This window comes from Scophthalmus maximus, chromosome 10, assembly GCF_022379125.1.
Source record: "Scophthalmus maximus strain ysfricsl-2021 chromosome 10, ASM2237912v1, whole genome shotgun sequence".
Taxonomy (NCBI): Eukaryota; Metazoa; Chordata; class Actinopteri; order Pleuronectiformes; family Scophthalmidae; genus Scophthalmus; species Scophthalmus maximus.
In genome coordinates this window covers 20,810,763-20,835,196 of record NC_061524.1, presented here as the reverse complement: position 1 = coordinate 20,835,196, position 24,434 = coordinate 20,810,763, and the positions used below count along the sequence as shown (strand labels likewise).

General features: G+C 43.3%; 3 protein-coding genes across 5 annotated transcripts; 2 read left to right on the top strand and 1 right to left on the bottom strand.

The window, feature by feature from the left end:
- Positions 1-1,836: 1,836 nt before the first annotated feature.
- On the bottom strand, positions 1,837-14,804 carry cnot10 (CCR4-NOT transcription complex, subunit 10). 3 transcript variants are annotated; one of them, XM_035607548.2, is made up of 19 exons: positions 14,585-14,804; positions 12,748-12,839; positions 12,217-12,378; positions 11,941-12,091; positions 11,586-11,749; positions 11,418-11,501; positions 11,246-11,329; positions 10,284-10,401; positions 10,028-10,177; positions 9,230-9,432; positions 8,508-8,629; positions 7,691-7,870; positions 6,125-6,205; positions 5,893-6,006; positions 4,662-4,792; positions 4,544-4,576; positions 4,236-4,360; positions 3,359-3,434; positions 1,837-2,185 (listed from the first exon to the last, which is right to left on the bottom strand). In XM_035607548.2, the coding sequence occupies exons 1-19, from the start codon at positions 14,598-14,600 to the stop codon at positions 2,043-2,045; spliced, it is 2,229 nt and encodes a 742-aa protein (XP_035463441.1). In that variant the 5' UTR covers positions 14,601-14,804; the 3' UTR covers positions 1,837-2,042. The 3 variants fall into 3 exon arrangements, with proteins under 3 accessions (XP_035463441.1, XP_035463440.1, XP_035463442.1); XM_035607547.2 differs by having other exon boundaries at positions 4,236-4,363; positions 14,585-14,803; XM_035607549.2 differs by having other exon boundaries at positions 4,236-4,363; positions 11,610-11,749; positions 14,585-14,803.
- An 844-nt stretch (positions 14,805-15,648) lies between these two features.
- On the top strand, positions 15,649-17,920 carry calhm6 (calcium homeostasis modulator family member 6). The gene is made up of 2 exons (XM_035607612.2): positions 15,649-16,249; positions 17,044-17,920. Exons 1-2 carry the CDS (start codon positions 15,716-15,718, stop codon positions 17,461-17,463), a joined length of 954 nt encoding a protein of 317 aa, XP_035463505.1. The 5' UTR covers positions 15,649-15,715; the 3' UTR covers positions 17,464-17,920.
- Positions 17,921-18,826: 906 nt separating this feature from the next.
- Positions 18,827-23,752, top strand: LOC118284673 (calcium homeostasis modulator protein 5-like). Its single transcript, XM_035607604.2, has 2 exons — positions 18,827-19,741; positions 21,669-23,752. The coding sequence occupies exons 1-2, from the start codon at positions 19,199-19,201 to the stop codon at positions 22,056-22,058; spliced, it is 933 nt and encodes a 310-aa protein (XP_035463497.2). The 5' UTR covers positions 18,827-19,198; the 3' UTR covers positions 22,059-23,752.
- Positions 23,753-24,434: the final 682 nt, after the last annotated feature.

Below are 24,434 nucleotides of genomic sequence, written 5' to 3'. Positions count from 1 at the left end.
TATCGCAACAATTTCTTGGACAATATATCGTGCTACAAAAAGTAGTTGTCGTTACGGGCGTAAGAGGAGGCACCAAGCTCTTCTGATCTTCATCCATATTCTCCACAACTTCCAAAGACACCAGGATTATCCACCAGTGGGTGTGGTGGAGGTTCTGATGGTTGTGAACGGACGGGAGGAGAACCGGCGGGATCGAGGCGTAGAGTCGTGGTGGAGAGATGAGCAGGTAAGGATCCACAACTCTCACCAACAGGTGACAAAGACAGCCAGGTAGCTGCAGCAGCGGAGGAGGATTTCACTCTGACAGGGTGGATGGGATGGTCCTTCCTATCTACTATTCCTTGACCTCAGTGGAAAACGGCACAAGGTCAAGGAAAGGTGTCGAGGAGGACGCGACTTTCACAAAATTACGTCATCATGCGATGGCAGATATTATCCACGTACGTCTGTTGTGGTGAAACTTCACATTTCTGAAGATGGACTACAAAAAACGTCTTGTAGGCGACTTGGCCTTGTGAGTTCTTTTAGCGTGTTGATGCATGCTAAACATTGAGGAAACACAGTGAAAAATATATATACATTCATTACCGAGGTTGGAATTGAAATAAAATCAATAATCTAGGTAATGAAACTGAAATGAACAGGTTGTGACATTGAGAATGTTTTGCTCCACTCATTTATCACCATGACACTGTGTGACATCACATGTAAATTATTCATATGTAACTTACATGATGATGTGCGTCTCTTCTTGGTCGTATTCATACTCTTCTTCTTCAGATTGAATCTTTACGTCCGTACATGGCGCGCCATGTAAAATATCGCTGCCGCAATGAATTGTGGGGGGTCTATTTCTCCTTTCACATAGGAAGCTCCAGTGTACCCTATGCTAAAGGAGATAGGAAAGGAAGCATTGAAGCACCTTTCCTAAGCATTTAGAGAATTCCAACAGCTCTTATCAGGGCTCCTGCGGAAATACTTCCAGGTCATTTCAGGATTTAGGAAACTTCCTAAGCAAAATTTGACAAATCCGCCGCAGCCTCACACCTGCCGACTTGCCCATCATCTGACTAACCCAGCACCACTACACAGTGAAGTGGCCCGTAGACACTCCCACAATATTACCAATGTTTATACCTGAAGATCAGGGCCGTGATCAGCGCTTCCTGGACATTTATACACTCATACCTACTAGAGCAGGACCGATATTTATTTTTGGGGGACGATGCCGATATCGATATTAGGGAGTAAAAGTTTCCCGATACTGATACGTCGGCCGATATATATATATATATGTGTATGTGTGTGTGTAAATATATATATATATATATCTCAATGATTCCTAAGATGTCATTATCAACCCTTTATGACGAAATTTAATTGAGGCTTGATATTTGGTTCAACCATAAACTATCATAAATGACAACCAAATAGAACTTGAATTAAGAAAATAAACATTTATTTTACGTAAAGTCTAAACATAAATGCACATTTAAAGGCTCATATCAGTTGACCGTTAAAATTGGTTCCGCCCCTAAACATATTGGCCGATACCGATATGTCTGTGAAAGGCTAATATCGGCCAATTGGCTAACCGATATATCGGTCGGGCTCTAATACCTACGTGCATGTTTGCTGACTTTATGAATTTTCAGCTGACATTTCACAGCAGTGATCACGTTCAACCTGCGTTCAGCTCATTATATAAACACAGCTGTGTTTATATTTATCAGAGCTCACTTCCCATCTTTCTGCTGAGCGCCGTCAGCATGTCCCTATTACATCTCCTGTGATCCACCGCGGCTTTACCTAGCAAGAATATACTTACACATCACATATAGTAAATAAAATTTATTTTATTTTCATTGTTCAAGACAACACACAGATACCGTAGTGAAATGGAAATAAAAGCTTGGCTTGTCTCAGTCCATGGACACGTCACTCAGCAGTCAGCGGCCGCACCCGCATTTCATACGGCTGCTGATGCTGAGTGTGTGTGTGTGAGTGAGTGTGAGTGTGTGTGTGTGTGTGTGTGTGGAGGCTCATTTGCGTTGAACCTGTGTGAAGGATGATGGCGGTTGGAAGGACGGAGCCTGTTTCTTGCGCGAGTCTGGCGAGACCCTCTGCACCGCCGTGGGCAGCAGCTGGTTCCTCTTGATGATCTGCAAAGCCAGTTGGGTGTTTCCTGACGACACACACACACACACACACACACAAACATCAGTCACGTCGAGTTTATGTTCATGGCACATTTCATTTGACAAGCATAAAAACCAAAAGGCAAACAAATGACACGACAAGACATGGGATAAAAACTAGAGCCCGACCGATATTATCAGGTGATATGAGCCTTTAAATGTGCATTTATGCTTAGATTTTATGCAAAATAAACTATTATTTTCTTAATTCTATTTATTTGGTTGTATTTGTCTTTTTTTCAATTTCTAGTTATCTAAGATAAAGTTAATGGTTTAACTAAAATATCAAGCCTCAATTACATTTCTGTCATAAATGTCATTATGCATCATTAAGAGATTTTAAAAATAAATATATATATATATACATCGGCCGATGTCTATCGATATCGGCATCGGACCCCAAAAATCCATATCGGTCGGGCTCTAATAAAAACATGTAGAATGCAAATTTGATCTAGTCGATCCTTTGAATTCTGGGTAAAGTGAAACCTTTACATGACGATCGAAGGGATCCAACTGGTCTGTGTTCTGTGAAAATGTCACTCATGTAGGAAGGAGTTACACCGTTCGTAGATTTAAAATCAATTCTCTAATTTTGGAGATATTTCTATGACTATAAAAGGCAATGTTGGAGATATTTGATATATGCTTCTTTGTTTTGGCTTGCTCACAGTGTCTTACGGACAGGGGGGTTGACTCGGGGACCTACTAAAAGATTTTCGGTTTTGTCCTCATTTAGCTGTCGGAAGGTTTTGAGCCGTCCAGATTTTGATATCGGTAGTAATGCATCGGATGAGGTCATTGACTGGGCTGAGGTCGTTGGTCCGAACAGATATGTATAACTGTGTATCATCAGCGTATGAGTGATATGAAATGTTGTCCTGCTGCTGAACAATGGTCCCAAGCGGGAGCATATACCAAGTTGATCAGCAGTGGGCAGAGAACTGACCCATGAGGGACTCCGTGTGGAATATCTACATCACCTGGACCTCCTCCGTCTCTATTGACAACTTTAAAATCAGTTAAGAACAGTGCCTCTGAGGCCTTAACAGAGTTCAAGGCGCTGAAGCAGAATTGCGGGGTCCACTGTATCGAATATCATGGTCGTCCGAGTTAATTTTAAGATCAGATAGTCAGCGAGCGTCTTGTGGAGTTCTCACCGTTCTGTAGCTCCAGGTAGACTCCCAGAAGGATCGCTTCAGGTGGAATCTCCTTGGTGTTCACCATAGATGCAGCCTGATGAAGATAAACCACAAATCATAACTGGGATGACCTCTGAATTATGACCTCACTGTCAAACTAACAAGAGAGACTTAAGACAAACAACTTTTCCCACACTCAGAGAACAGGGTTTCTCTGAGTTGGACTTTTGAAATAATCTTAAAGCACGCCTCCAGTCACGTTTTAAAGTATATCAAAAAATAATCTGCTATGCCTAATATATTTTGTTTAACTTTGTTTACCCAAAAAAAAGTTTCAAAAAAACAACAACTCTCAAATGGGGCTGTAAACAATCCACTCTCTCTCCCTCATTGAGGAATTCTGAGACTATGAATCATGATATCATGATATCTCATGATATGCAAATTTCAAAGACCAGCGTGCCCCGCCCTTCGAGCTGCTCGCGCTAGGTTGACCGTTGGAAGAATGTGCGCATCAAGTGCTAACAACACACCTGCCGTCCACTCGTGGATGCTAACTGCTAATGCTAACGCTCACTGTCTGCTGACACCGGTCGTCCTCTCGTGGATGCGCTGCCTCTGCTGCACTGGAAGTTTCTGGTTTTCTTTGCCTCACATTTGCATATACGACAGCGATTGGTTTTCTGTATGTGTGACGTACCAAAATCTAGCTTGAACAGGATTCGTTTGAATTTCAAATTGCAGAGAAGTCACATAGAAATCTCCTTCTCCAGGAGAGAAATGTGAAAACACCAGATACAAGTCCTTGTAGTCAATTTTTTTTTGAGTGGAGGGGGACTTTAATCTACGTAATTTCCTGGACCTGCAGAAGTCATGTTGCCGTTGCCCCGGTTACCTGATGCAGGCACTTGCGGGCCTTGTCGTACTCGCTCCTCAGGCAGTAGGCACTGCCCAGGTTGAAGAGCATCATGGCCCGTGCTGACGTCACACTGCTGGGGTAACACAGGGGAGTCTGCTTCCCTGCTGCACACAAACACACATATATTCACATACGTGAAGGGAACCTTCATAGTCATAACTGATGATGATGATTTTAAATTTAGTTTTATGTAATGATGTACAATTAATATCCATTAATTCTTGTTTAAATGTCCTGTAGTTGATTTTTGATTGAAGGATCCATTACAAAAAAGAAATACTCACATGACTCGACAGGCTCATCTCCTTTCTCAGACCCTGTTGGAAGAAAAAAAAAACATTGATATAAATGAAACACGACTACAAGTCATGTCGTGTCTCGTACCGAGTTAAATCCACAGACCTTGGTCTTGTTCGCTGCTCAGCACGCCCATCGACACGTCGCTGACATTCTCTGGGTTGAGGTGAGCGATGGCGTCGGAGATCCTGTCCAATGAGATGAGGGCTTCAGCAGCGTAGAGATGACCCAGGAACCTGAACACATGAGGACGAGCACAAAGACAAGTCAGGGAGTGGATTTGGGATTGTCTTTCCTATCTACTATTCATTGACGTCAGTGGAAAACGTCACAAGTTCAAGGAAAGGTGTAAAGGACGATTCATAGGATTTAGGAAAAGTCAACCGACTCCACTTACATTTAAACTACGTCATTATGCGAAAGCGGATGTCATCGACGTTGCGTTTCCGAAGCAACAAAAAAACTTATATGATGGTGTGTCTTTTCTGGGTCATATTCATACTCTTCTACTTCTTCTACTTCTATTTACGTTTGTTCATGGCGCGTCACGTTAAATATAGCTGCCACAATGACTTGTGGGTCGTCTTTTTTTCCTTTCCTTTCACATAGGAAGCTCCAGTGTACCCTATGCTAAAGGAGATAGGAAACAGAGAATCCGAACAGCTCTTATCATCGCTGCGGATGAAATACTTACGGGTCATTTCAGGACATGGGAAACTTCCTCAGCAAAATTTTTCAATTCGACTGCATCCAAGTTCTTTTATACGGAACTGTCACAGTGGAAAAAATAGCTTCGGTGTTTCTCGTTATTACGACACATTTTTATTGTTAAAACGTGATAATTTTCTCATTAAAACGAAATCTGTAACACATTGTTCACGTCTCATCTGGGAGGCAGAGGATGGAGAGACACGTGGAGGGACTGTAAGTTCTTAAGAAGTCGAAATCGACCTGTTTCCTAAAATGTTTGGCGAAACACTCTTCAGTAGGTTTCGACTTCTTAAGAACAAGATAATTATCACATTTTAACAGGATAATTATCGCATTTTAACGTGAAACTTTCTTGTTATAATGAAAAAACATGGCGTAAAAACGCAAAAAACATGTCTTAATAACGAGAAAAACATGTCATAACAACGAGAAACACCTAAGATATTTTTAATTCCCCTTTATGCAGTTCAGCGCTTCGGTACTTTTAAAGGATTTTCGGACTAAACCCTAAAGCGTTTCGGCGTGGTCGGTCATTGGTGGCTGCTGTGGAGAAACGGAGCAGGTGAACTAACGGAGGAGAGAGGGCCTCCTCCTTGATGATGCGGTAAGTAAGTGGATCACTTACTTAAGAGATCCAGACACCTTAGTTTGATGGAGCAGCTTCTCAGCGTGGTTTAGTGCCATCAGGTTGTCTCCCAATGCCAGTGCCACGTAGGCGCTGCAGGCCAGGATGGAGCACCTGCACGGAAAACGGGTGGACGTGACACTAATGAGGATTCTGAATGTTATAATTTTTGCGCTGCTTAATAATGAATCGTGTTTCAGCTGAAATAATAAGAGATGAGAAGAATCATTACCTGAGATTTTCTACCTCCTGTTTTCTGAGAGGAGACGATGGAGCTGCAGACAAGAACTTATCAGCCTCCGGACCTTTCCCACTGTAAAACACACCATCCATCAGAACGTGTGTGTGTGTGTTTCAATGTGAGAATATGAGCAGACTGGCAGCTTTGGAAAACGTATCATGTAGTTGCTGGGTAACAAAACATTAACAATAATGATCGCAATATAATTTTCATCGATAGCAATATAACGAAAGCTCAACGTATATCGACATATTGCTCATGCATCATCAATTTTCTACCTCAGTTTTCTAAAGTGTCATTGTTCAATTCTCTTCCCATAAAGAAGAGTTTGAAACCACAGGAGCGAAAAAAAAATCAGTCTTTAAAAACTGGAAAGAAACAGTCTGACATTAATCGTAATAATTATATTGTGATAAATATCCACCGATATGGACATTTTCGGCCATCTTGTTATGTTTGTATTAGTTGATCCTGTGTGTCACATTAACGATTCCAATTAAATACTGTTCCTTACGAGTGTGGTTCTGTGTTTTCACATTCGCATTAATCTCCACCACGAGGAACCAGCTGATCTTTACTTAAAACGTGACCACATTACCCAAGTGAAGGGGGATGCCTCAGTTGTAGGGGGGGAACCGATTATAGGCGCCGATATTCACCATTTTTTATGATTATCATTATCGGCCATTTTCTTTAAAGCTGATTTACCGATTAGATAATTTCACTTTAAAATGTGCTACTTTGTGTCTGATGCAGCCGCAGTCACGACTCTCTGGACTTTATCAATGTCCCGTCCATGTTATTATGAAGCTGAGCAAAGCTTCATAATAATGCTGCTGACAGCTCCCTGCATTTCGTGTGTTCAGGTCAGGTCAAAACTTCGATGTATTAAATATATCTAGGCCTGTCACGATAATTTAATTATCGACTTATCGTATGATGCATGAATATGAAATCAATAATTTTATTGACCTCAATAACAGCCATTGTGTCGACATGTGTGTGTTGACATGAGAATGAACGTCAACAACAGTCCAGCAAAGTCTCGATGCTTCTGTAGTCTCATCTGTTCTTGTCGTATGATTAATAAACCAGTGGTTTTGGTTTATAAAATGTCAGAAAATATGGATTTCTTAGTATTTTTCTAAAAAGCACCATGTCTAAAAATTGCTTGTTTGTCTGAGGCCGAAACAGAAGTCTAAACTTTGGATAACATTTCTCTCAGCAGCAACACAACTCGTGTCTCACATGATTCAGTAAAATTACGATAATATTGTTTATCGCAATCATTTCTGGGACAATATGTCGCATAACAAAAAGTAGACAAAACTAAACATGTGCTTTAAGACAAGTTTTGTGTTAAGAGTTTGTGTTATTCTAAAATGTTGACTCTTTTTTACGGCAGACAGAGGTTATCGGTCTCTTAGATCAGTAATAATCGGTATCGGTTGACGCCTCCTCTGTTCCCATTGCTCTGTGTTAGATTCTCACTGCTGCCAGTTGCTGTTTCTCAGAAGGAGAATCACTGAATTACGACGTCATTGTCGGGGGTCTGACCTGCAGGCGTCACTGTTCTCGCTGCCACTCTCTGTGCTCGCCGACTGACTGAAGCTCTTGGAGCCGTTCTCTGTCTTGGCGTCCGGCTGCTGGTGTTCAGGCAGCAGCAGCAACGCGTTCCTCAGGCAGATGGCTGCAAACTCCATACTGGCCACTGGGATCGCTGCCGACTGGCCCTCACTGCACACAGACACACAAACACAAACGCAGAGGAGGTCAAAGAGCATCAGGCACATTCACATACACAAGACGTAACGCATTTGCACAATGAAATGCTGCTGACATTGGTTGTATGTAGCGGTATTCGAGTTTTAGATTTTTTTAAACAGCGATAACACCATGTAACGAGCGCAACAGGAAGCGGACACTTCTTGAACAGCTTTGGTTCCGGAAGTGAATTTCCCGTTCAATCATTTACTCCCATTGATGTTTCATAAAATTACTTATATAAAGAGTTTTAATCCTGGAACCAAGACAATCAGCTACGAGATGAATCGTTACCATAAAACGTTTTATTTGGAGCAAAAAAAAAGGGAAAACGGAAAAAAAGGGCAAAAGGTACAAGACTGTGTACATAATTATTTTAACAGCGAAGGAACTACTCGTCCCATAATCCATTGCGAATGCATCTCCAACGACTTCCAACCGACAATTTAGCTCTTTCTTCTTGAATTTAACCTTCATCATCATTATCATCATCACTGTAGTGTTTATATTGTTGTTAATAGTCTTGTAATGTATTGCAGCTTGTAAGCGTATATAGTGTATAATGAATGTAGAGTTCAGCTCAGTTCGGGACTGGAGGACGGACACTGACCTGTAGATGGTATTTTGGGTCGACTGTGACGCCAGCACGATCTTGCGGTGGTAACCCTGCCCGACGATAGACTGAACGATTCCTTTTTTACAAGGTAAACCTTTACTCTCCTGCTCCGAGCCCTGGAAACAAGAGACGGGAAACAAGTTTTTGTGATTTTCTGTTCATCCTTTAAACCATTTAGAACATGGTAGCATCTGAATAATTGCCGAAGCAAAACTATTATCATGATTAGGTCTGCAACTGATGATTATTTTCATTATTGATTAATCTATCGATTATTTTTCTCGATTAATCGATGAGTTGTTTTGTCCATAAAATATCATAAAATGATGAAAAATATTGATTGTGTTTCTCAAAACTCCAAGATGATGTTTTGTTTGTCCACACACCAAAGATATTTAGTTTACTGTCACAAAAGAGCAAAGAGACCAGTAAATATTCACATTTAAGAAGCTGAAATCAGGGAATTTTGACTTTTTTCCCATAAAAATACTTGAACAGATTAATCAATTATCAAAATAGTTGGAAATTAATTCAGTAATCGATTACTAATCGATTGACTGTTGCAGCTCAAATCATTATTAGAAAATATTTAGCTTTTTAGGCATATTACAATGTGCAAAATGACACATTATCTTTAAAATGAACTAAAAAAAGATAAATCTGGGAAAAAAAATTAATAAGCTACACAGTAGGACGGATGTCGGTTCAGTCGTTACCCCTTTGATGGCGGCGATGCAGCATTCTGCGAGCCGCAGCCACAGCCGAGGGTTGGAATGGTAAACCTGCACCGCCTCCATCAGACACTCGAACGCCGCCAGAGGCCGGCCGATGTGCAGCAGCTGGATGCCACAGTTGTGGAGCAGCTCGTAGCGCTTGTTGGCAAGTAGAGCGCACATCGGAATCCCCGTGAACTTCTTAGCTGAAGGATAAAGACAACAAACACAAGAAATGCACGTGTTATGATCGAAGGACCAACATGTTAATGGATTTCCACTGGGGGGAAGTCGACAGTTTGTGTTATTCTAAATTCTGACACTTGTTTTACTCCAGACAAATATCGGTTTCAAATATTGGTTACCTCCATTGGAATCACTGACACAAATCTTTCTGGCCGTTCATCCAACTCAAAACATTCAAATCCCAGCTATTTCCATTCACTACCGGTGTTCCCCAGGGTTCTGTCCTGTGGCCCCTTCTGTTTTATCATCTATCTACTTCCTCTTGGCCATTTCTTCCGTAAATTCAACATCTATTTCCACTGCTTTGCACACATTAATATTTGTCCCACGCATGTCAAGTAAACAGCGTCAATGCCCTAAAACCTAAAACTTTGAACTAAAATGAACAGAAAAATCATTAATATTAATATTGATTAATTATTTGGAAGGTTTGATATGAATCTACTGTAACCGCTTTTAATCAAATGGAGCTGCTGAGACCTTCCAGGCCTTCAGGACGTAAGTCGTTGATGAAAGGAAGTAGTGTCAGGACACGATGCTTGCCGTGTGACCCACCTTGGCCGTTGTTGCCGTCTCCCAGCTGTGCGCAGGTGTGGTCGTTCTCTTGCAGTGCCTTCTTGAAGTAGAAAATGCCCAGGTTGTGTTTCCCCATCGCAAAGTGAATGCAGCCCAGATTGTTCCAGAACATACACCGAACACATTCACCTGAACGAGACAAATCAGAACAGAAGACGTGGTTAATTCAAACTCAAAAGATTTTTTTTTTTTAGGGCAAGGCTTTCGAATTTGTGCGAGGTACAGTGGTCGTCACCTGTCTTGATGGGGCCGGGATGTTCCGCGATGTTGGAGCTGTTCAGCAGCTTCACTGCTTTGCGGTAGTTTCCTCGCAGGTACTCAAAGTTACTCTTGAGGAAGAGTGAGGGCGCAGACTGATGGGAGGCGAGAAAAAGGGAAAAAGAGGTCACAGAAGAAAACCGGGGGGGGGAGGTCATCAATCCTCACTGCTGAAGCTGGGCATACATTGTGCGATTAAAGCCCGAGCTGTCCGACTCTTTAGGCTTCGTCGAGCGTCGTTTGCGAGCGAACAGCGATTAATTGCTCGCAAGCGGCCGTCGGGCGGTCCGATGTCAGAAATAATAGATGTCAGTACAAATAGCTAGATGTTTATTAAGTAACTATTATTATCATTAGTATCTAAAATCTTTGGATTCACGTCTGTTTAGACTTCAGTCTGGAAAAAACAATATTTTTCCATACTCGCTTTTCTTTTTTCCAGACTTATCCAGACTTGGAAATTACTAAAACCAAATTCCATACTTTTCCATACTGCGTAGGAACCCTGCTTTGAGTATAAGAAACAAATACTATATAAATATAATAAAGAGTCAGTGTGTTGGAGCGTATCACTACGGGTGGAGGGTCCCTTCACTGCTGGAGGATTATTGTTAAATGTTTATAAATGGACTCACGCACTGTGAGTCCATATACAGCGGTGCCTCTTTTTTTTAGGTTTCAGCTCACAGATTACGCACATTTCTGTTGTGTCAGCGTTCTTCTTCTATGGTAAACACAAACTTCTGTGCCTCAGAAGGAGCATTTCAAATGCTCGGCGTGAGCAGTCAAGTTGCTTTGGCTTCACATCCCAGACGACGTACTCTGACAGTGAGTTGGAGTTTAACAACAGTGTTTCTAAAAAAAACGCAAAGTGTGTGTGTTCCCAGCTCAACACAAGTGATGTCACACTGTCTGAACTAAAACGTGACGATGACTCACGTTCCCCGCTGTGTTCATCACCGACTTGATCTCCCTTTTACAGGCCTTGGAAGACTTCATCTGAATGTAGGCTCTGACTTTGTACTGTAAAAGAAAACGATAGTCAGTAAGTTGGTCGGAGTCGACACGAAGGAGACTCACACCGAGGAGACACTGCGGATGTCGCTCTTGCCTGGTGCATCTTTGATTTGGCCGCCTCTATCATGGCCATGAATTCTGCTTTCTGGTTGGCTCCGTCTTTGTTTGAACTGTTGTTCTGCAAATCAAAGCACAGCACTCAAAATCCACAGCTTTTAAAAAAAAAATCAGCATGATTCAACCTTGTTGTGTGAGACTGTACCGTTCTGTCAGCGAGGTACCGTACCTCTCCTTTGCCATTCTTGCTGCTGCCGCCTTGCACAGAGAGTTTGTCCAGCACGGCCAGCAGGTGGAGGGCCTTCTCCGGCTGGAAGGTGAGCAGGTACAGGTCCACCAGCAGGAAGCACACGGCCTGAGCAAACCTCTCTGCCGGTGGAAAAAGACAGGATGACTGCAATGCCACTCAAAGCTACTAAATAAACTACCTAGATCACGCTGGGTTACACAAAACTCGGAAGTCGAAATTTGATTTTAGATTCCTGACCTGATGCCAGAAAAATCAGGTCAATCATGTTGAATGATTATCTAATTATTAAATAGACTCATTCAGAACATACCAAACGGTTCCAGAAATTGGTAGAGCTTCTCTCCGATGGCAATGGCCTCAGAGTACTGTCGCATGTGATAGTGGATGATGGCTTGATTATAGTAAAGCAAACTGTTTTCGACGTCGTCCAATCCGTCGACGTCTTCCGCCGATGTGTGGACCTGAAAAATAAAAGACGGGATGATTGACGACATCACGCCTACGCGAAAAATAGTGATTTTCTTAAAAAAGGAAAATAACTTTTTTATCCATTTTTTCTTAAAAAAGACAATAACTCAGCAGTTACCTGGTTCTTTATCGTCATTAGTGTCTGCTTCAGAGTCCCTGTTGTCGACTGGTCGCTTTTATAAAACTCAACAACGGCTTTGTTCATGGCGATCTTGTAGTCTTCTTTGTTGAGCTCCTGCAGCGCCTCGAGGTGTTTGAGAGACTCGTCGTACTTGCCGGCCTGCGAGGACAAAAACAGGAACCCCGTTTCAACCAAATACCCAATGTTTGATTTGCAACATTAGAATTTTTCTTTCTACGACAATGTTGTTCACATGATTCATGGATCAAAACATACCCTGTACTTATATGATAAAAGGATTGCTTCACGTCACTTTCAGAGACTCAACTTTCATTCATATTGAATCAGTAATTCACTAAATTAAACATAAAACCTCTGATATTTGAAACATGACTTTCATAACCTCATAAAATCTTATGAGGTTATTAACAGACAAATTTATACAGCTGCAACAGTTGATCGATTAATCGATCAGTAATCGACTACTCAATTAATCGCCAACTATTTGATAATTGTTTGTCTTTTTACCGAAAAAGCTTCATATGCTCTGGTCGCCATTTCTTTCTCTTGGTCCGTCACTCCTGGGGACATTGAGCCGTCGTGTTTCGCCTCGTCTTGTTCTGATCAAAGTGAAAAAGAAAGAGAGAAAATCATATCGACATCCTTACAATGGTGTTCACCAAGGTTAAAAAAGGGAAGAACAATACTCAAATACGTATTAGTCTGGGACCTCTCGGTTAATTTTCATTTAAGAGCCAAAAAGCCTCCAGACACAATTGGACAGACCTGAAACCAGTGAGAGCAATGAATCATGTGACGTCTGTTGAGCAACAGACCAGAGCAGAGGAGATGTGTCTGTGATGATGACTCCACAATGTCTGTGACCCAGTGTTGTTGTTGTTTTTTGTGGGAGAAATGTGAGAATATCTCGTACTTTTAGTCAAATGCTCGTTTGGCAGCGGCAGCCATCTTGGTTGTTTACATGAGTTGTTTCTCTCCCACGTCATGGTATAAACCCCGCCCATTATAAGACAATCGGTTGTGATCAGACCAGCGAGTTTTCTGCAGGAGGGAAATCACGTCCCAGTGGAGGGGATCACGGGTGCGGTCAAATTGTCACATTTGCTTAGGAAGTTTCCTAAATCTTGAAGTGACCCCGGAAATATTACCTCGGCACCATGATTCGATCTGTTCGGATTCTCTTAATGTTTAGGAAAGGTGCTTCAACGCTTCCTTTCCTATCTCCTTTAGCATAGGGTACACTGGAGCTTCCTATGTGAGAGGAAAGGAGAAACAGACGCCCCACAATTCATTGCGGCAGCAATATTTAACGTGACGCGCCATGAACAAACGTAAACGATCAAATCTGAAGTAAAAGAGGAAGAAGAAGAGTATGAATATGATCCAGAAGATACGTCATCATGTAAGTTACGGTTACATTTGATCATAGCGTGATTCCGAAGATGAACTACAAATTTCTGAAGATGAACTACAATTTCAGTGTTTTACCACCGTGTGACATCAGATGTAAATGATTCATATGTTACGGTGACTTACATGATGACGTCTCCTCTGGGTCATATTTACACTTCTTCTTCTACTTCAGATTGAATCGTTTACGTCCGTGCATGGCGCGTCACGTGGGGCGTCTATATCTACTTTCCTTTGGCGTTGGAAGCTCCAGTGTGCCCTATGCTAAAGGAGATAGGAAGGGAAGCATCGAAGCACCTTTCCTATGCATTTAGAGAATCCAAACAGCTCTGATCATGGCTGCCGATCAAATACTTCAAGGGGGACTTCAAGATTTAGGAAACTGCTGCTGCATGATTGACCGATCACATATCCATATGGAGGGGGGCAGGTGCACCTGTGATGGAAGTGGCCCCTGGAATCACGTGACGGTCAGAGAGCCACGTTCAAAGATGTTGACATCCACGGACGTTCAACTTTGACAACATCTTAGAGAGTCCTCTTTGGCTCCGGCTGCAGTCGATCGACTTCACACCAGTTTCATGTGCATGTCTGATTGATGGGTGTGTGTGTGTGTGTGTGTGTGTGTGTGTGTGTGTGTGTGTGTGTGTGTGTTGTTTTTGTGAATGAAGTTTTGCCCCGGACGAGACTTCGGGGCAACAACGCACGTCACGGCTAAGCTAACAGTGACAGACGGTCGTGAGGGAGGGAGAGGTCGCAGGGACCACAGGGGCACAGCACAGCCCAGTGACCGATTCTACGCAAAACTACTTCGCCGCGTATTCGCCCCCCAGAAAACTGCAGTTAACAGCGCGGTCCGTTGACGAACATACAAGCTAGCTCCATGACTACCCGCAGCTAGCTACGCGCAGCTAGCGTTAGCGGACACACTTACCTGCGTTTTCTGCCATTCCGGGCTCGTTTTTCCGGACAGTTAGAACCCCCCGTGGAGGATGAGACTATATTAGATAGTGATGCGTGATATTCCGTAGGTCGGGAGCGCGGACGTTTAAATTGCAGAGGCAGCAGTTAGTTTGTTTCACGCTGATGTTGTGGCCGAAATCCGTTTGTTCCACTCTAAACAGATTCTTCTTCGCTGGTTGCGGCCGACGAGTCATTGGCAACAGCGCCCCCGCCCGCTCAGATATGGAAGTGGCAGGAGATATATATTTATATATATATAGAGAGAGAGAGAGAGAAAGAGAAATCGGGGCCAAATGTTTTGTTATTTTGAAGAAAATCTTTGAAACTGAAAGTTCACTTTTTGATCTTGAACACTGAAAAAAAAAACAGTGTGGGAAAAGGGTTTGTTTTTTTCAAATTTAATATTATTTTGATTTAATTCTGGAATTCTTTTGAATGAATCGTTTATTTACATTTTTCACGACATTTGAGGTCTTTTCTTTTTCAGATTCAGATTTAATCTTTTACAGTGTCAAATAAAATCTTCAGATTTCTTTTTTTCAGATCGATTTTTTGTTCACTTCAGACTTTTGGCACTTATACAAAATATTATCAGCCAATTGTGTCTTTCTGCAAAAAACACACTCACTTTATTGTCTTGTTTTTTATTTCAAAGGTGTACAAAATATAATTTGTAAACAAAACAAACCTCCATGTCATGTCGGTAACAGATTCATTGCTATTCTAGTGAGCACATTAGATACATATGCATTTGCATCTGATTTGTATACTCTTCATAATGCGTCATACTGGGTGACATCAGTGACTCAACTGTATCCAAACATCTCACCGTCAGACCTTGATTTCCTTTCAACATATTTCTCTTTAAACCCTTTTAGTCTTGTATGTTTGTGTCGATTCAAAAATCAATAATTTTCAGTGACTCCGCTGTTGTAACTTACTGCGTCCTCCTTTCATTCGTCAGAACTGAGTGAATAACACATGTGGGTTGTGGTGGTTTTGGAAGGTGGGGGTGGGCGAGTAATGTTCAAAGTTAGGTGGAACAAAGTGGAAATGAAAGTATGACAGTTAGAAAACAGTCGCTCTGTTGCTGCCGTCGAAGATGGATAAGTTCAGAGTCGTCCTGAACTTTGCCAACAAGCAGAGCAACCTTGGTTTCGGGCTGGTGGCCCTGCTGACGGCGGGAGGGGAGCAGATCTTCTCCTCGGCGGTGTTCAGTTGCCCCTGCAATGACCTGAACTTCATATACGGCATGGTGTTCCTGCTGGTGCCTGCTCTGGCTCTGCTGCTGTTGGGCTACATTTTGAATCAGCGGACGTGGAAGCTGATGACGGGTCGGTGTCGGCCAAAGGCCTCACCGTGCAGCTGCAGGAGGCTGAGGGCCACCGCAGTGGTACTCTACCACATCACCACCACAGCGCTGGTGGCGCCCGCCAGCTGGATCGCTGTGGCTCTGCTCAACGGCAACTACTACGAGTGTTTGATGACGGGAATCGGTGCCTTCAACAAGCATCTGTGTGAAAAGAGGAACTCCACGGCCCAGTGTGAGAATCTGCACAGGTTCCCCTGTGGAGACAGCAGCGTGCCGACAGCTGAAATCGAGGATGTCCTGCTCTACCTGAAGGCTCAGTCCCAGGTCAGTGCTGAACAACTTGCGCCCACTCTCTCCAACAAGCACTTTATGTCATGTGATTGTGAGTGGTGTGACAATAATTAACTACAACAATACTACACATTATTTTATAAAAAATATGCTTTTGTTTTGTATGCTGCTATGAAGACACCCCAGAAGACGGCTCATTGTTCAAAGTCAAAAAACATTGAACATCATTGTGTTATTTAAAAATCAAGGATATTTCTACTTTTTTTTGCTGTATCAAAAACGTACCGAACCGTGAATTTTGTGAACCATTACACCCGTACGTACTGCATATACTCAAACAATCTTGCCATGATCACATTTATGTCGGAAAGAAAGTGCAGCAGCTAGCCAATGTCTTGAAAGATGTGTATTTTCTGCAAAATGATTTTCTGCAAAACTCAATACTCAAACTGTAAGATTTTGAAATCACTGTTGACCAGTTTTCTTCTCTCTCCAAATGTCAGTGTTCAGGTTCATGCTTTTCATTGATGTGTTTCTCATGTGTTTTTTAGAAGTTTTCTGAACCACGAACAACACGTTTACCTTCATAATCTTTCAAACAGTGGTCAGGAACATATCACAGCTAGCATGTCCTTACAGCCCTTCAGTACACAACTTCAACCCATTTTCTGTCAGTTAAACAACAGGCAAATTTGCATAAAACATTGTTCTTTTGTAATTTATCTCTATCTATCTTCCTCTCATTTCACCTTCTAACGTGTGTCAAATATCAAGTTGTTGAATGATTTTAAGCATTAATCCATGCCGTGTGTTGATGGTGACCACAGATTCTGGGCTGGCTGCTCATTGCCTCGGTCATGTTGTTCAACCTGCTGCTGAACTGTCTGGCCCAGTGCACCTCCCCCATCAGCTACCTGCAGCTCAAGTTCTGGAGGGCCTACGCCCAGGAGGAGAGCGAGCTGGTGGAAACGTACACCGCCAAACACGCCAAGGAGCTCGCCGGCCGGAACCTGCAGAGCTTCTTCAACCAGACGCCGCCCGCGCCCATCGTCACCCCTTCCAACAAGGACTGGGAGAAGATCTCCTGCCTCTACAAATTCAGCACTAAGGGACAGTTCTACAGCACCTTGCACCAGTACGTGGAGTCGGACGACATGATGAGGATGGCTTCGGTTAGGTCACGCGACAGTGTGGACGACATCCCTGCTGTTCTTCACTTTGTAGATGATGGACACAATCCATTGTGAGGATAATCGGCATCAAAAGATTACCTTAAGATAGGCTTAAGACCATGTCTGCTGATATGATTTAAATTGCAGGAGTCACTTCATGTGTTGCGGTTGAAAGAGGATGGATTTGCTTAGCTTCTTGTTGGCACCCAGTGTAGCCATACAACTGCGTCTCGACACAGAAACGCTGAAAAGATTCTATTTTCATATTGTTTAGTTTAATGGGAGAAATGAGTGACAACGTCTGTATCATGTGACCCATCATGTGTGTGTTTTTATGTGATCCTCAATAGCATTGCTGTAGGGACTGCCCTGGATGAGTAACACACACAAGTAAATCAACACAGTCGAGATAATATTCATTTGCCTTTATTATCCTCAATTTCTCCTCTGCACCGTGAGCTCACCTGAGCGTATTTCAGCGAGCGTGCACGAGGATGGCAAATTAGTATAACCAACGCACCCCCCCCCCCCCCCCCCCCCCCCCCAAAAAAAAACCATATAAGGCTTCGCTTTGAGATTGCAGTTCTGAGAGGAGGCTGAGATTTGTTTGGTCATAATCCAAACGGAAATTCCAAACCTGACGATGGCACTTAATGACAAAGAGAAGGTTTTTTTTACACTCCACCCCGAGGAGAACGTTAACGTCTGATCCGATAGTCATGTTGATCACTCCCGACAGTCGTCGAGATGGAGAATTATGAGGAACCATGAATGTCATTGAGAAGAATATTCCCATAACAACCTGAACGACAGCAACGAGGTGAGGATCGCAAAGAGATTCACCTGCAGCCGATGTGTATAGGCTCAAACAGGAAATGTGTTACGTTTGTACTTTGATCTCAAGAGTTGACCACTTCCTGTGCACTGCTGCATACATGTTTGCAAACATTAGGCGTATGAGCATCAGTGATGTATTCCTTTTATACGTGACACCCTGTCAACACTTATTGAACATTCTGTACTCTTTTTTTAAAAACTTGACAGTAATGATGCCAACAGATAATAATGTGATTTACTGCACAATGCACTCAGGGTGGGAATTGAACACACAAAACCACGAGAGGATGTGATCACTTCCCCGCTCCGCTGCCTCGTTCTGTCTCTGCAACAATGGTTTCATTTATGTCTCCGTGGAAACATAAATGAAAACATGCTCTCATTCTGCATGATGTACTGTATTTATGTCTGTCCACTCTCCTGCGGAATAAAGCCTTGCCAGAATGTGTTCAAACTTCTCTAATGCTTTACAGAAGAGTCAACCGAAACAAGAAGCTGACACCAGTGGAGTTCCTTTTTCCCCTCACAGCATTCCACACAACATCCCTGTCAACGAACACACACTGGTAATCATAAGGAACCAGACCAGCAGGATTTTTTTTCCTTCCAAATTAGCGACTGGAGCTGCAGGGAGGAGGCACGTAAACAGGGATGTAATGTGACCTGAAGAAAGGGGCTTTACAGACACGGTCTTTCCTTTTGACGAGAGAAGATATGCTGAGTAAAGAGGCAGAGGGGCGGGCGGGAGCGTCACACCGACTCAAAGAGCCTGAGGAGAAGAGTCAGTCGGCGTAGGGAGGGGCATAGAGAGGCTTGGCAATTGTGTTTTGTCTTCAGCTGTGAAACAAGAGCAGGCAAGGAATGACTGGGAGGCTGCACCGACGCTGCACCGACACTCAACTTCTTCTCTCCATATACTCCCTACTGTTGTTGTATTTCATTTCTTGTACAGATAGTGTCCTCCGCCAACAACATGGACAACTTCAAGACCGTTTTGCATTTCTTCTTGGACCAGAAGGCCACCATTGGCTACAGCTTCATGGCTCTTCTGACGATAGGCGGGGAGCGAGTCTTCTCCATGGTTTCCTTTCAGTGTCCATGCAACCACGACCAGAACTTTGCCTATGGGCTGACTTTCCTGCTGGGTCCTGCTGCCGTGCTCTTGGTCTTCGGTCTGTTCTTCAGCACCAGGTTGTGGAGGGTGTACACCGGTTGCTGTCTCAATCCCACGAAGCTTTGCCCGCGCGGGAACTGCTTCGGCTGCCTCAGGTCGTTCGCCAGCATCTTCACCGGGGCTTGCGTGGCCCCTATAATGTGGCTCTCCGTGGCCCTGCTCAACGGGACCTTTTATGAGTGTGCCGTCAGCGGTCTCGACGACAACCTGGTGGTGGGTGTGTTCTGTAAGAACAAGACCTTGACGTGTCGCGAGGAGCTGGCTCGAGTGCCCTGCGACCGCTCCAAACTGTCCAGTGATGAGCGCATGGAGCTGCTGCTGATGCTCAGGGCCCAGTCACAGGTAAGAAAACATGACCAGGGGTGAGGTCGAATTGTCAAATTGGCTTAGGAAGTTTCCTAAATCTCAAAGTGACCCGGAAGTATTTCATCGGCCGCCATGATAAGAGCTGTTCAGATTCTCCAAGTGTAAAGGGAAGGAGCTTCAATGCTTCCTTTCCTATCTCCTTTAGCATAGGGTACACTGGAGCTTCCTATGCGAAAGGAAAGGAGATATAGATGCCCCACAATTCATTGCGGCAGTGATATCTAACGTGACGCGCCATGTACAGACGTAAACGATTCAATCCGAAATAAAAGTAGAAGTAGTAGAAGAGTATAAATATGACCCAAAAGAGATGCACGTCATCATGTAAGTTACTGTTACATATGAATCATTTACATGTCACACGGCAGTAAAACACATTGAAAACATACTGATGGAGCCGCTGAGGTTTTTGTAGTCCATGTTTCGGAAAGTTGACGCACGTCAATCACATCCTCCGTCGCATGATGACGTAGTTTAGTGAAAGTCGGATTTCTCTGAGCAGCGCTGTCGGCTTTTCCTAAGTCCTATGAATCCTCCTTTACACCTTTCCTTGGCCTCATGACGTTTTCCACTGAGGTCAAGGAACAGTAGACAGGAAAAGATGATAGGAAGGATGATCTGAATCCATCCCCGATTTGAAAACTGCTCTACAGCCAAAGCTGAGGATTGGACCACTCACGGAGATCGACTGATGTTGTTAAAACACAATGATTAAACTCTGGTCTGGAGTTCTAATGAGTAGGGCGTTTACCAAGCAGGGATGATCTACTGAAAGATGCATGATGGGATATGTAGGATCCAGTGTTTTTGGAGAACACGCCAGTTTTGACTTCATTGAGGTGATATAGTAAGTTGCTGGAGAAACCCTCAAGCCACATGGAGTGGGCGGATAAAAACAGGATTTTTCCTTTTCTAAATCCAGTGGATATATATAATGTGCCTCAACTGTCATATGAGTCAGGTGGAGTTTAGTGAATGGACAAAATGACAAAAGGACTAACTTCAATGCAATTTGGTCAACATAAATTAGTATTTGCTGTTCCACAATTTTAGGGGACGAGACAGATATCGCAGGTGCTATAGTCCCTTTTGTCAGTTACGTTACTGAATCTCTGGATCCTGGTGTGTCCTGTTTTGGACATAGTATATGTATCTTCCTTTCAACTCACAACTGTACATCTGGGGGCGGAGCTGTGGCTCAGGAAGTATTAATGTGTCTGTTAATGGGTGAATGGTACTTGTACTGTAAAGCACTTTGGGAGGTCGATAAGACTAGAGAAGGACCGTACAAATGATAAATGGACTGTATTGTAAAAGCACTTTTCTCATCTAATCGACCTCTCAAAGCACTTTACAGTACAGAGCAAGTTTTTCAGGATTTTGGCCTCGAGGTGTTTTACAGGTTGTTCCACCTCTCTACTACCACAATCTTAACCTAGTAAAACTTCAGTCCAGCAAACATGATAACAGTTGACGTGCAAACTCAGATAAAGTTAAAAGCTCCCTGGCAGAAACCAAGAAAGTGTGTGTGTGTGTGTGTGTGTGGGGGGGGGGGGGGGGGGGGGGGGGGAGTTTTTTCGATTTCAGAAGGTGATAAAAATATGTTTTCATAAAAAGATAGATTTACTTGAAAAAAAAATAGGGTAGAACGCTGTAGATTACACATATTTTTCATGATCTCGAAGATTTGAAATGGTCTTGGATAGATAACTTTGACATATCTATCCATTATGTTGTGACTTAGTAGATTCATTTTCAGGTATTTTCTTTTCTCGACTATTGAGATAAATGATCGTGTCGAGCCGCTCTATGTATTGTAATGTATTAAATATATGTTTACTAGTGTCATATCATAATGTATTGACTGACAATCAGTTCATGTCATACTTGTGTATGTTGACAGATCCTGGGCTGGTGCATCATCATCCTCTCGGCCGTTGTGGGCCTCCTGGGTACCTGCTGTAAAAACTGTCGCTCCCAGGTCAGCTACCTGCAGCTCACATTCTGGAAACGCTACTCAGAGAGGGAGAAGCAGCTCTTTGACACCTTCGCTTTGGACCAGGCCACCAAGCTAGCGGAGAGAAACCTGCAGAGCTTCTTCGAGAACAAGCACCCTGATCCGTTTCCCTTCCCCAATCACAAGGCCTGGGAGGAGATCTCCGCACACTACACCTTCTCCAGAAGCGAGCAGTATTACAGCACTCTGCAGCGGTACGTGGAGAGGGCGGACAGGGACTTCACGCCAGAGAAGAGACCGGTCATGGATTTCGAGCATGGAATAGAGATGAGCTAGAGAGGAGGAGGATTTCTTCTTTTCTGTTTGGGCTCTTCCTAGGGTCCACGTGTATGACCATGATGGTAAATGACATACAGAAAGTGAAGGAGCAGGCAAACAGCGGCTGTTAGTATGAGCCATGTTGAGGTTCGATGGAGGAAAAGAAAAGTATTTTACTCCCGAATGGTACAACCTTGTTCAAACACATGAAAGGGGCATAACCACCACTTTATAACTCTGTGTGAATGTGTCGTCGTTTAGCTTCTATTACTTATGCAGTGCTTGAACTTTTGTCCTACTTTGGATTTGCAAAGTAACTTACTAACAAAGATAAGGTCAGGGGCGTCGCTGCAACCAGGAAAACACTGAGGTCATGTCTTTGCTATTATTCCTGACAAGTGGCCGGTTATATAGTAACCCCTCAGATTGTAGCCAATTTAAAACCACAGTGGCCAGTCTGGTACCAGCTGTTGTAAAGTCAGCGCCATTAAAAACACACAGGTAGTCTAGGGCTTGATTAAGGGATAATTGCTCATGTTGTTGTTTCGGCGACTCCCATTTTTAGTCTAGGCATGTTGTATATGTATTTATCACTCACTTTTTTTGGGAACTGGAGACTGCTCCTGATCCGAAAGTTTAAAAATATGGGTGTGGCTCCGAGCATGTTCAAAGCCAACATTTAAAGCTTTTGGCTAAGACAACTAACATTTTAACCTCTTAATGGGTTCAGGGGTCCACAGCTTCAAGAGCGTCCACTCTACAATTCCAAAAAATCCTATAACATTTTTAAACTGAATATTTTAACACATGGTCCTTTGTTCCAAAGACAAAGGAGAGCAAGAAAACTCAGACTTCCATGGTCCTTCATCTTATCACACCTTTGGAGGAAAATTTGTTCCAAACTCCAGCTACCATTGGTCATCGGGGGTCACCAGCTCAGCTCTCCCTTTAGGAGAAAAACTCTGCTCTCTAAGTTTCTGACTTAATTCATGCCTGCCTGAAGCAGACTGCTAAACCAACCAAAGGCAGTGATGCGAGAGCCTGCCCAAGGACCAACCAAGGCTGTAAAGAATAGTTTTACATCAGTGGCTACGACACAAAGTCCTATTGCCAGCTGATGGAGCAACAGGAGCCACCAGGTAGAGTTAGTGTCAAGGATCTTACTCTGTGAGGAGACCAAGGACACTGACACCACACGGCACGACTGCAGCTAACTGGACGAACAGACCAGCAAACCAAAAGGGCCCATCTTCTTTTTTCCATGAACTTGGTAAAGTAACCTGGGCATATAACATAGCATAGCTATGAACAGCTGAACATTGTAATGTTTATCTCTGGTAGTGTGTATTGTATTGATTTGAGTCAACGTGTTCACTAAGCATTATTGTTCTGTCTGTAACTAAGCCACCTGTTAACCACGGCACCTTTGTCCTACACCAAGTGGCCAAGAAACACGGCACGTGGCCGAGCTGACGCCTTTGAATCCGCCATTGTGTTGTAGTTTCTTTGTTTACCACCATCTTGTTTGTAGAACTCCTCAGACCTTTGACCTCACCATTAAAAATGGGCCATCTAGTCTGTGCATATGCACAGACAGACAGACAACGACTCACACACTCAGGCCTGTATATATATATATATATATTTACATTTGTTCGATTAGATATTGTTGTTTTTCAACTTGTCTGTGAAATAAATGCTTCTAATATGAAGTGTGGTCTGTTAATATTGCACAAGAGTGAGTCTTGCCAGCCTCTGACCAGTAGAGCTGCGCAGCTTCCTGCATGGGCCTATAGAATCATACTACTGCCAGTTCCCTTTGCCGTCATCGCCCAGGCCCCCTGCACCCGACTGACCCAAAAAGGCCAAGCATTTGTGTGGACTGATGACTGTGCGGCAGCCTTTGGTAAAGAGAGCCAAAGAGCCAGGCCCAGTCACCTTCTTCTCCTCCAGCCTATAGCACGAAGGCAACCATGGCCTCCTCAGCCCTTGAGGGTCTTTGTGGTGGACTGGATGAATGAGAATCTCCACAGACATCTTGATGGGGAAAGTTAATCATCTGGATGGGGGCAGTGTGAGGGGCGTGGCTTACGGAAGCCTGGACTTCCGCTCAAGGGTTATGAATATTCTGATATGGTGGATTTGGATCGTCCTTCCTGTCGTCTTTTCCTATCTACTATTCCGATGTATATATTCCGATATATTCAGATGTAAATGATTCATATCTAACAGTAACTTATATGATGACGTCTCTTCTGGGTCATACTCATACTCTTCTTCTTCTTCTTCTACTTCTACATCAGATTTAATCGTTTACGTTCCTGCATGGCGCGTCACGTTAATATCGCTGCAAATTTGACAATTCGACCACACCATTGTAGTTTTAAGTTCTTT

Bases quoted from the DNA above. Each gene is read 5' to 3' on its own strand.
- cnot10 (XM_035607547.2), bottom strand. The intron at 8,630-9,229 runs GTAACGACTGAA...TCTTGTTTCCAG, and splicing joins GCATCGCCGCCATCAAAGGG to GGCTCGGAGCAGGAGAGTAA. The intron at 6,206-7,690 runs GTCAGACCCCCG...TGTGTTTTACAG, and splicing joins GAGAACAGTGACGCCTGCAG to TGGGAAAGGTCCGGAGGCTG.
- calhm6 (XM_035607612.2), top strand. From the start codon at position 15,716: ATGGATAAGTTCAGAGTCGTCCTGAACTTTGCCAACAAGCAGAGCAAC. The intron at 16,250-17,043 runs GTCAGTGCTGAA...TGGTGACCACAG, and splicing joins ACCTGAAGGCTCAGTCCCAG to ATTCTGGGCTGGCTGCTCAT.
- LOC118284673 (XM_035607604.2), top strand. From the start codon at position 19,199: ATGGACAACTTCAAGACCGTTTTGCATTTCTTCTTGGACCAGAAGGCC. The intron at 19,742-21,668 runs GTAAGAAAACAT...GTATGTTGACAG, and splicing joins TGCTCAGGGCCCAGTCACAG to ATCCTGGGCTGGTGCATCAT.